Source organism: Melanotaenia boesemani, chromosome 9 (genome assembly GCF_017639745.1).
Source record: "Melanotaenia boesemani isolate fMelBoe1 chromosome 9, fMelBoe1.pri, whole genome shotgun sequence".
Lineage (NCBI taxonomy): Eukaryota > Metazoa > Chordata > Actinopteri > Atheriniformes > Melanotaeniidae > Melanotaenia > Melanotaenia boesemani.
Window position 1 is genome coordinate 17,259,596 of NC_055690.1, and position 11,762 is coordinate 17,271,357.

The following is an 11,762-nucleotide window of genomic DNA, read 5'->3' on the forward strand; positions in this document are numbered from 1 at the left end:
TTATAGTTTCTGTTGGTTGTCTGTTTAGCAGTCACATTTTGTTACATGAAAAGCCTGGAATGAAGTGGGAAAAGAAGATTGTATTGCAGAAATACAGACAAAATTATTATTATTGATTTTGTCAGGCAACTATTCAGTTTTATTGCTTATTTTTCTTTGAATTTAACTGCACTGAAACAAGAAGAGACTAGTGCACAGAGAAGAAGGTCTTGGCCCAGATATCTGTTATCCAGATATCCGCTGGCTACACCGGAGGCCCAGAATATTGGCTGTTGCCCCCACTGGCACGGTCATTTGTTTTAAGCTGATGGGCTTCCAGATTGAGGGAGTCTGACTACTCACTTGATGTTGAGCTGTTTCAACATCACAGCACACAGCAGCCGCTTCAGACCCATCAAAGGATCAACAAACTGTCTTTGCAGCTGTTGCCAGGAGAGACACTCAAACAGTTACAGCAGCATTGACAGTGGAACTTAAGAAAAAAATTAAATGTGGATTCTGAAACTTTGTGGTGGAATTTCTGCAGAATGCAGCATTTAACATTGAAGCTACCTGTGCCCTGTAAACCAAAGTGGATTGTATTGCTGCTCGAACAGTTTCTTTCAAGAAAATCTGTAAAGCGTTCACTTCAGATGGAGCAGAAACATTGAGTTTTGAAAGGATTGTTTGGCTGAATGCCTCAGATTATAACAGCAATTCAGCCATCTCCTCAGCTGCATTTTCAGGTTGGTCATAACCAATACTGAGGCCCAAAGATAGAGCTCTCTGTAGCGTACTGACACAGTAGGTCAGTCAGCTGTTGGGGAACACGCTCCAGTTGTTACACCCTCACATATCGCTTCTTAGACATTTTTGTTCCCTATTTTCTGCACAGACTCCACGGAAAACATCGCCCTTCAGGTCATCTCTCAGTCGCCTCTTGTAGAAGGAGACAACGTGACTCTCAAGTGTGTAGCAGATGGTAATCCTGCACCAACCAGCTTTCACTTTCACCTTAAGGTACCTGTCAAAATGCCATCAATTACTTAGAAATTCCATCATTTTGTGTTTATTAGAGCTATATATTAACAATATATAATAATATATAACAGCTAACCTACAGTTGTTTGACTCAATGTCCTTTGCAGGGAGAGTTGAAGAAAGTTGAAAACAGAGACACTTACCCCATCATAAATGTCTCACGCAACACCACCGGTGAATACAAATGCTCTCTGATTGATGAACCTTCAATGGAAGCAACCAATAACATCACAGTCAACTGTAAGGAAAAATAAATAAATACTGCAATTTCACCACACACCTTCATTGTTGTCATTTTAATTACCCTCACAGCCTGCAGATTTATCTGTCACAATGAGAGCAGGGAAGTGTTTGTGGGAGAAAAGGAAGTCCTAATATCTCTTTTTGCCAGACTGTCCTCTTGTGATCTGTGGAGAACTGTGTTAGATCAACTGCACTCCTTCTAAAAAGCTGCATCTGTAGGGCTGTGAGCCATGTGCAGAGTTGTATGGTTAACAACAGGATGGCTTCAACCCTCATCGAACCTGTGAACCATCTTCTCATCACCCTCTCTCCTTTTTAGACCTAGACATCAATTTAATCCCCTCTGGGAGCATCGTCAAGCGTGTTGGCAAGCCCTTGGATCTAACCCTGCAGATTGATTCCTCTGCTAATTCAAAGGTCTCCTGGACAAAGGTAAAAGCTGTCTTTCATAGAGTAAATCCACAAATAAATGTTTGTTATTTTAATTAGAAGTGCTAATATTCTGTTAATTTGATCCAGGATAATGGTAAACTGGATAAAGAGCCCAAGTTTAACCAGCTGGCTTACTCAGACTCTGGTGTCTACGAGTGCGAGGTGACAATGGGGCCCCTCAGCCGAAAAGCATCTTTTGAGCTGGTTGTTGAAGGTAACAGTTTAAAGGGAATTCTTTGTTGCTCAGTGTTGGATGAAAGGATTTATCCCGCTCTCTCTCATGTATGAAGAGCAAACACAAGGCTTCAGCCTGCAGTCGGTTTGCTCAGCTTGAGACTGGAGACAGAGGAAGAAGTTTCATAAAAAGCAACTTCAAAATAACTCTAAAGCTCCCAAATTAATTATTTCGTGTTTGTTTAATTCATACAGAAATCAAAGCATAAAAACAACTTGTGGTTTAACAGAAGCTGCCAGGCAAATCATCGGAGAATCCAGACAGTTAATCACAAGTCACAACTTGTTTTTTGTTTGTTTTAAGTTGTTTGTTTGTCTTTTTACACATTTTTCTGCACAGATTAAACAATCTAGAAATCGCTGGTTAATTGCTGAGTATTTGTAGGGTACAGTGAAAGAGTTTTCTGTCTTAGAGTTCTGTTGTCCAGTCTCTAGACCCATCTTCAGCAAAAGACAGAAGAGTAGGGCAACAAATGTTCATACTTCTCAAAATACTCCTAAGTGCTTGAATAGACAGCAACTTTTTCTGTTCTTGGTTGTTGAACGTGTGTCCCCTCTCATCTAGAGGATGTCTTCAGTTATAATTGACCAGTTGGGTAATTTCAGGCTTATAAGCTGTTGTTGGAACATTCATAACTCACTGACATATTCACTCCAGTCAGTTAGCACTATAGACGCCTTCTGGATCAAACTGAATGGTGAAATATCCGAAACAACCAAGAAAATAAGTTGAGTAGCCACCTGCAGCACTGAGAATCTACCTACCTCTGTCATTTCAGAAGTGCCCTTACATGAAATTTACACAAAACATAGTGGCAGGTGCTCAGCCAAAAATTTGCATGAAATTTGACCAGAAAAAAAAAAAAAAGAAAATACGTTACTGAACCAAGGTAAACAGACATGGTGCTGTTTATTTTAACTATATGATAAAGAGCTGTTTTGCTCAAATGTCATTTTGATGTAATAAAGTAGTCAGAAGTGGAGTTTGTTTGTTTTAAAGTGTGTTTCTGTCATGCATGAAGTACAACCATGACCATTCATCTTTTAATTCAGATGTTGCTGACAAGTTTCTTGCTGTTGCAGGTGCCCCAGTTATCAGGCAGCTGTTCACAGAGTTTGGTGAAGACGGCCAACACAATGTCTTAACTTGTGAGGCTGAAGGTTCCCCAAAACCAGCTGTTTCCTGGAGCATCAATGGCACTTTGGTATGCACACTCACACACCTAAAACTCAGCCTTTATCAGTAGGTCACGATTATAGATTTTCTTGGTATGATTACTGTCAAAGTAGTAATCACAATTAACATTATTATTCTGCAGTAATGAATTAATAAAACACTGTAAATGTGTAAAACTACATAAACACTGCTTAAAAGTCTTTAAGTTTTATTTATATCTATCTTCTGATGCTAACATAAAAAAGTAATATAAAAACAAAGTAAAGTAACCAAGAAGTCTCATTGCAACTTAGTCACCTCTGCTGTGCAAAGAAAAAATCATCTTACATAATAGCTCTGGATTTATCTTAGAGAAAGTAGAGGGAAAGGCTATGGGACCGCTACCTGGATTTGGGAGAGTTCTTTCTGGAAACTTCATTATAAAAATGGCTTTTAACATTTCTGTTCAACATGAGTGTAGAATTTAGAAACACATGCCAAACATCTAGCTGGATTTGACTTCCAGCTGTTCTGATACACGAATAATACTGGAACAGCAGAAATAATGAAACAAGACCACATATCTCCAATTGCATACGCTTTCTTCTACAGACCATTGCACACTGACAACTAAAAGCCATGGACCTCATGCCAAGTTAATTATCTCTGGACAGCATCACTATCCTTTGTATTTAGATACAATTAGTCTTTTTTGTTTTTGTTTTTTCTCATCTGTATAATGTTACGTTCAGTGAAAGCATCACATTGTGCTGTAAGAACAACCCGGGTTGTACATGATTACAAAATAGCAAATGACACAATAACATTTATTTAATGTTGCATTAGACAAACATTAGCGCCATTTAACTAAACTACTTTGCATTTATCTTTAGTATAAAAAGCTGGAGGTTATCATACAGGTGATGAAACATATCCAATGCAACTTCTTATATCATGCTTTGCTGGTGATCTGTCCTCCACAACAACACCTTGATCTTTTTCTTTTTTCCCATAAGGATGATTTTATCCATTTGCTTTGAGGGAGTAACTCTTCCTCTGCCATAGTGTCCCACTAAGTCTAATCTTCTGCAACTCACACAGAACCAAAACAAAGCAACACCAGCAGCAACACGCAGATACGGTGTAACTTTGTCTTCGTTGCGTGCGGATGTTCCTGTGATCTGTGTTATGCTTCCACACAATATTTTATAGAAATTGATGACATTGAGAAATCTTTACAATGAATTAAGTGTAACATTTAACACTGAAAATAATTGTAGAATTATACAATAGCACATACATTTATTCATAGTTTGTCCACTCTCTTTCCTCTCTTCTCAAAAAGTTCTTCATATTATTTCAGGCTTCAAAACGTCTATGAAGAAAAAAATGTTACATTAAATCAAGCATGAAAAGATATTTAGCTTCTCATTCCTGTTAAAGGTTAAAAAGAATGACAGGCAGCCAGATTTAATAAAATGCTAAATTCTTGCCTTTTAATGTTTTGTTGTTTTGGTTTTAAATTTCCAGTGCAGCTTATTGCTTTCCTCTGAACAGATACAAGATACCATTGATAGAATTCAATATGAGTTAATACTGAATGCCAAATGTTATTTTATAAGCCGTTTATTTGAGGTGTCTTTGGTAGGTTTGCACACACTACAGGTGCATTCAATATTTTTTTGCTTATTATAATTACATTATGGTGAATTCTGGAACTTTAAACATGGCATAAGCATTGTAAACAAGCCCAGAGCATGATCTTTTTCTTCCTTATGGAATGGGTTTTGGTGTGTAAACCATGCACTTTGTGGCTCTTTTTGGAATAGTCACTATATCTGATATGTGTGACACATGTGTTATATCTCGCTGTCAGACAAATGACCTTTAGGACTGTTAGTTTGTTGGTTTTCAAGCAATTTACCAGCAGCTAAGTTTAACTCTTTTTTAAATCATCTCAGCAAATTTATTGTGTGTAAGCACACAGTTAGAATACAGACTTAGCTAAAAAAAAAAGAACTGCTGCATTGAAAGTAAATAACTGAAAGAAAATCAGTGCAAAGGCCATTTACAGTAAATATGAAACATAAATGTCCTTTGTTTAATCGCCCTAACTTTTGCCAGTTTGCAAATAAAACCTCAGCATTTTTACTTGGTGACATGAATAACAGCAAAAATGAGGGTGTTGGTTTCAAAGTTTGTGTTGACTCTACTTTGTTTGAATAAGTCTTTGCACTCCTGGAGCTTATGTTTAATTACAGTAACTGAACAGCACAGTTTTATCATCATTGACATCTTGGACAGCTGCAACCCATCAAGCCTGGACAAGCCGATTTCTCAGAAGTACATACTGGGCGACACTTTCTCTCCTATGTGCTTGTTAATTTCTAGCACAGTTAAGTCTAACAGTTTATTCATTAAAGCAACAAGGCAGATATCAGCTTTAACAAGTGACATCCTATCTATTCTTCAAATTCCTCTTCAGATTACCTTGAGTCTAAGAAGAAATTGTTAAGTCTTTCAGTACTCAGAATGCTTTTAATGTTTCTGTCCCTTCCTGCTTTTAAAAATGTATTCTTTTGTTGGCAAATCAATACTGGTTGTCATAGCAATTCTCTCAGACAGTGGTGTTACTATGTCAGATGGCAACAGGTTTGTTGTGCAGGAACAACTGCAGAGACATCTTTACCCCATAGTCTCTACAGTGAAAATAGCCAATACATGCAGTACATGACTTACAGCTGTCAAAACATAAACCAACAACTGCTATAAGGTCTGTAATTACATTTAAGATAAATCTGTGGTAACCTTACATGTTGTGGAAAATCAAACCCCAAAATCTTTGTAAGATTAAACTAAATCAGTCCGTTGGATTGTCGTGAATCAGTTGTTTTTGCTGCTAACCTATTTCTGCAGAGAGAGTGAATCATTCCTATTTTGCACAAGGAGGTTATTTTGCATTCTTCTCCCAAGCTGTCACACATCCAAACGTATCTGTCCCAAACATTTCCAGGTGATTGCACCCACTGTTTATAAAGAGTAGATTTCATTTTTTTCCCATGTGTAAACCAGATTTTTAAGAACACAGTGTTTTTCCCTGTTTCTGCTGTGCACCTGTGTGAACATCAGTAGGTGAGCCTCAGCGAGGCAGTGTGAATTACATATGAACCTCAGGGAGTGCACAGTATTCTTTGCAGCGCTCTAACCACAAGAATGACCTTAAACCTGGAAGGTGTGTACAATAATGTATTGATTATAAAGGTGCCCAGAACTCTTTCACATATACAACACAGTCCTGCAGTTAATAAAATGTGTATTTTCTTTGACTACATCCCTTAAGGCCTGTTTAGTGGAACAGAACAATTTAAAGCTGGAATATAGGCTCATTAGTTGGATTTACTAAATTGCTACATCTGCCAGTATATGTAGAGGATGTGAAAGGGGTGTTGGCAGTTTGTCTTTGTGTCTGGGGTTTTCCTCTGAGACTGTGGATTCTACATCCCTCAGGCACAAGCTGCTTCTTTGTCATAGGAAATGCTGAGTCACTTTTCTGTCCAACATTGCCGCCTAGTGGTGCAAACAGATGTGTAACCCTTGTGTTTCATTTGCTCTCTCTTATTGCTCAGCTTGGTGAGAGTCCCTTCGTCAATGGCAAGATAACACAGAAGATCATAGTTGTGCCCGCTACAAACCTAACTGTCTCTTGTACAGTGTCCAATGAGTTTGGCATTGATACCAGGGATATAAATGTGTTTTCTTGTAAGTACAAAGTGACAGTATAATCCTCTCACATCTCTCTCCTTTCTACTTTTTCAAAAGCCTTCCTCAGGAATGTCTTTTTAAATATTTTCCTTCTTTACCCACTAACTGTCTTTGTTTGCATGCTGACATAACATAATGTTGTTGATGTTAAACTATATATTTTTATTACTCATGTGAGGAATTACATTTATGGCTGACATGAACACTGTATATTCAGCCAATCAGTTTACTTTGTGCTGTAGGAAATACAAGTCATAAGCCAGTTAATTGAAGATGAGTTTTATTGATGTTTTGCCTATTTAGATCACACTATGTACCCTCACTTTTCCTGTCAAATGTAGCTCATGCATGCACTTATTTCACATTGTTGTGTACAAGTGTGCAGTGCTTATATCATCTTGTGCTGCTTCTTGCTCACATCTGTTTTCCACCTCACTTGGTTTCTGGATGTTGGGATGCTGGATTCAGTCTTTTCCTTCTTTGCATGCAAACCTAGAATAGAAGTAGAGTAGAACATTTTCTGGACGACAAATTTTTTTCCCCCTTTTTGGTCGTTAATTTTATTTTATATCTGATTTCAGTAATTGAGGAGGTGAGAATCGATAAACAAGGTAAGTTGTAGCAGTCTTCTGGCTTGTTGGAAACTGCGGGAGGGGTATAAGTGAAGACTTTGGGAAAATCAGATGTTGCTCACAAGAATAAGACTCCTTATGAAATATTGACCACTAACATCACTAGTCAATCAGTTTAGCCAGTGTGTGTTTTTTTAATGAATGAATAAGAGGAATGAAGCTGCCAGCATCCTTACAAGATGTCAACGATGCTCTTGTCCCATTGGCTGATGAAACAAAATTGGATACCTGTCATTAAAATTAACAAAAACAATTAACTTTAACAGTTCATGATAACAATTCATAACAGTTCATAATCATGCACAATGCAGATGTGTCCATTCATCAATGCATTTATAGCACATTGATCTCCCTACGTACATTGAAACTGGATTTCTATGCAGAAAAGAAAAAATATGTCTCGTATTTCTTTTTTGTCTTTGTTACAGATCAGTCGGAGGACAATGACCAAACCAAAGTGGTAGTTGGAGTTGTGGTTGGCCTCCTTGTTGCCACTCTGGTTATAGGTCTGGCATACTGGGTTTACATGAAGAAATCCAAGTAAGAAGTCCATTTTAACCCTTCTATAAATGTAATTTAATTATTTTCCTAACCTTCATATGATTCTTAAATTTATAAATTCACTTTTCCACTAGCAAACTAAGATAATGCGACTTTTTTTCTCATTTGCTTCCTCACTTTCAATCATTAACACTTTACATCAACTTTACTGAACCAACTATCCATCTGGGAGTCCTCTTATTATACATTCCAAAAAAAAGGAAGAAAGAATATATATATACACAGGTTTCCTGCTTGTTAAAACCTCACAAGTCATTTCCACTCCATTATTATTCAAATTCTTTTTAATTTATTTAGATTTTGTTTACTTGGAAAAAGAAATCTTCTGTTGTGAAAGATAATCATTAAGTCAGCAGGAAGCTATCAAGCTTGTCTCATGACAAAACAACCAAACAAATAAAAGCTAGAACATTTTTCTAATTCATTTTGACATACTTTCTGTATCAGATTATTAATATTTTAGTTTTCCTTTAAATGTCGTCTCAAACCAATGCATGCTTAGTACAAAGCAGACAATACATGTTTTCAAGGAGAACCATTATGTAACGCTAACACCACCCTGGCAGTAGAAATATAAAATATATGACTGAAAGCTGTAGTTTCATACATGGTTACAAGGTTAGTTAGTTGATGCTTTTGGTGCGAATGTAACAGTTTGACTATTTGGCAAATGCTATTATGTTTCTTGCTGGATAATAACTGGAAGGCAAAATTACCAGCACGCTAAAGTTTGAGACGATTAGCTTAACTTAGCACAAAAACTGGAAACAACAAGCTAATGCTCAAACATGATGTAGATTTTGTTCTTTGGAGTCTGTGCTAGAAAGTTTATTGCTTAGCTTTAAAGGTAACAAAAGATCAGAGGTAAGAAAAATATCTCTGTTAGAAATGAGGCTAAATACTATTTGATTCAGTTTGCATGCTAAGCTAAGTTGATAAGCTGTTGTATCTAGCCACATATGAACAACAGATGTAAGAAATGTGTCAATCTTTATATTTTCCTTCACCCGTAAATTAAATTAAATTAAATTAAATTAATACAAAAATCACTGCCTCTGTCATAGCCAGAAAATGACTGTCAGTATCACATTGAAAACTGTTTTTCGACTGCTTGCTCCCATCTGTAGCAACTTTAAAAATGCTCCTGTTGCTAGATTCCCGCAGGATCCCAAACCCAATGCAGTCCTTTAGTTCACTCATTAAAATTTAATGAAAAGTTTGGCATTTTATATAAATATATTGTGGAAGGAAAAGTTATTAGATCATCATGTAACAAAGTTTCAATCCTGACAGGCAAGGAAGCTGGAAGACTGGTGAGAAGGAGAATGGCTCTTCTGAGGAGGAGAAAAAACTCGAGGAGAAAGTGGAGGAAAACAGTCAAAAAGCCGAGGTGTAAAGAAACTACAACCATTCTTGAACTGGGGAAGTGAAAGGTAGTGAGCAAAACCCAGCCATCATGTACTGATGTAAAAGTAAAACAAATAGATCTTTTTTAAATAACATAGTTATAATTTTTTTTTATTTTCCTTCCAGTGAAAACATAGAACTTTTGCACATTTCTCTTCACCTGTCTCATGGGGAAATAAAAAAATGTGTACATTGGGATGAAGACAGCTTGGATTTGGCTTCAGGGACACTTACAAAATGCACATCCAGACATCCCCTGCGCCCATCAACACCTCAACCCTTCATCTAAGAAAAACAAAAAAAATACTGGATTCTGTTTGTGGTATACATAACTCGTCTGCACTACTGATACATGTGTAAACTTGTCTGTTATTAGGATTCATGTTTGTTAGGATTGATTTTGAAAAAGTGAGAAAATGCTTCTTTCTTTTCTTTCTTTTTTTTTCTTAGTTGATGCAAGTAACTACCAGACCTAGACCAGTTGCCTTTGCTGTAAGGATAAATAAACCTCCACTAGTCTTGTGTTTGGCGCTTTGGCTCTTGAGGGAATAACAGGGACCAAGGAAAACTACCACCATTGCTTTTTAGTTTCATACCATTTTGTCAAGCCACCTCTGCCTTCCACATCATTATGCAGTAGTAGTAAATCTGTTTATTCGTGCATTTATTTTAGTTTGTTTACTTGGTGGAAAGTAATTTGAAATTGAGGTGTAACTCCTGAAATGGCTAAGGGTATATTGTAATACTCAGCATTAGTTATAGATGGTGATATGATTTTCATGTTGCATTGCAGGAAATAGATGGTGTGTTGCAGAGTTTTTTTTAACATTACTGTTTTTGTTTCTTTCTTTTTTTGGTCTTTGTGTGTAATCAGGAAAAAAATGACAGTTCATTTTGCCTTGATATGTTTTTTTAAGAGTACATCTAACATAACCACAACACAAAACAAGCAGGATGACTGGGAAAATGTACAGCATCATTCAACTCACTTTAGTTTGGCTGCACATGTTTTACATTAGGTTTATTGTCATGCTACTCCCATGAAAATGTGCTTGACCCTTCAGTAATGACATGACATTATAGTTTGACTGATTATATGTCAGATATAAGCAGTTTGTGCTCCATCAGTGTTGAGGATTGATTGTTTATTATGTAGCCATGGCATCACTTTGTTATCAAGAATGCAGAGTGAACAAGATGTGTGTCTCAAAGTAGCCTTTATATGTTTGCCTTCTTTTAAAAATCTACCTGTAACTGCTTCAGTTTGTGATGTGAAATAGGATTCATGTTTCATGTCAAACTTCTGTAGAATACAATGGAATACATGCAGCTGTACATGTCACAATTTTAGTCTGTTAAGAGCCTTTGCTAAATTGAAAAATTGAAAAGACAAGACCAGGATGTAGTTGTGCAGTGTGTGAATTTAATTTTCTTTTTTTGCTATTTATATTGTACATGACTAAAAATCCTGGTAGGCAAATTCAATGACTGTCAGATAACTTATATCTTGGATTTAAGCTTGTGATAAATTGCTTGCAGACATGACAAAAATGTTAAGTTCAGTCATCAGTAGTTTGCTCCACGTCGAATATTATATCCAGCATGTAATAAACTCAGACCTACAATCTGCTGTTTGTTGCCTACCTTGTGAAAAAAAAAAACAAAAAAAAAAACGTCAAATTGGAAAAATGACCAAAGAAAGTGAACACATTGCCATGCAAGTATTGTAAATAACTGACGGTTGTTTTTGTACTTTTGTTTAAAATAAAGTGTACATTTGGAAAATTATGTCGGCTGAATTTGTCAAAGTTTTCACATTTTCCATCTGATCATCTTTTGAAATCATGACACTCGTTCTGCAAATCATTTCTGCAAAAGGTGCTAAATTATGAAAAGTCTAAAGGTTTTTCAATATTTTTTATATTTGTAGAGAAATTGTCTAAGATGTATATGATTGTGTCAACAATCTGGAAATTTGTTCTTGCAAAACTGTTTTTTTGCATGTGTTTTGCAAGAATTTCCCCTTATGACCCTCTGGGTCTAGGGTATATTGGCTGTTTTTGACTTCCACTTTAGATTTTACCTTTAGGTTTCACCTTTAAAACGGTTTACCTGCCTTGTTTGGTATCATTCTTTTCTGCCCAACCTCATGCGTAATTTTGCTTTTGTGTGTGTGTGTGTGTGTGTGTGTGTGTGTGAAAACCACAAACATGTTTAACAGATCATTTTATAACTTTTTTTTATTCAAACATAAATAATTTATTTTAAACTTTGACTTTTTTACATCAAACTGTAAATAGGAGACTTATTGTACT

General features: G+C 36.3%; 1 protein-coding gene across 2 annotated transcripts in view; it reads left to right on the forward strand.

The window, feature by feature from the left end:
• LOC121645593 (CD166 antigen homolog A-like) overlaps window positions 1-11,235 on the forward strand; it is a 42,154-nt gene extending 30,919 nt beyond the window's left edge. The window contains exons 7-16 of one of the 2 annotated variants that reach the window (XM_041994110.1): window positions 875-999; window positions 1,128-1,260; window positions 1,583-1,695; window positions 1,783-1,909; window positions 3,013-3,134; window positions 6,712-6,844; window positions 7,429-7,458; window positions 7,908-8,019; window positions 9,334-9,473; window positions 9,574-11,235. In XM_041994110.1, coding sequence (XP_041850044.1) covers window positions 875-999; window positions 1,128-1,260; window positions 1,583-1,695; window positions 1,783-1,909; window positions 3,013-3,134; window positions 6,712-6,844; window positions 7,429-7,458; window positions 7,908-8,019; window positions 9,334-9,436 — 998 coding nt within the window. In that variant the 3' untranslated portion in view covers window positions 9,437-9,473; window positions 9,574-11,235. The remainder of the gene's footprint in view (window positions 1-874; window positions 1,000-1,127; window positions 1,261-1,582; window positions 1,696-1,782; window positions 1,910-3,012; window positions 3,135-6,711; window positions 6,845-7,428; window positions 7,459-7,907; window positions 8,020-9,333; window positions 9,474-9,573) is intronic. The other variant, XM_041994111.1, reaches the window with a different exon arrangement.
• The last annotated feature ends 527 nt before the right edge of the window (window positions 11,236-11,762 follow it).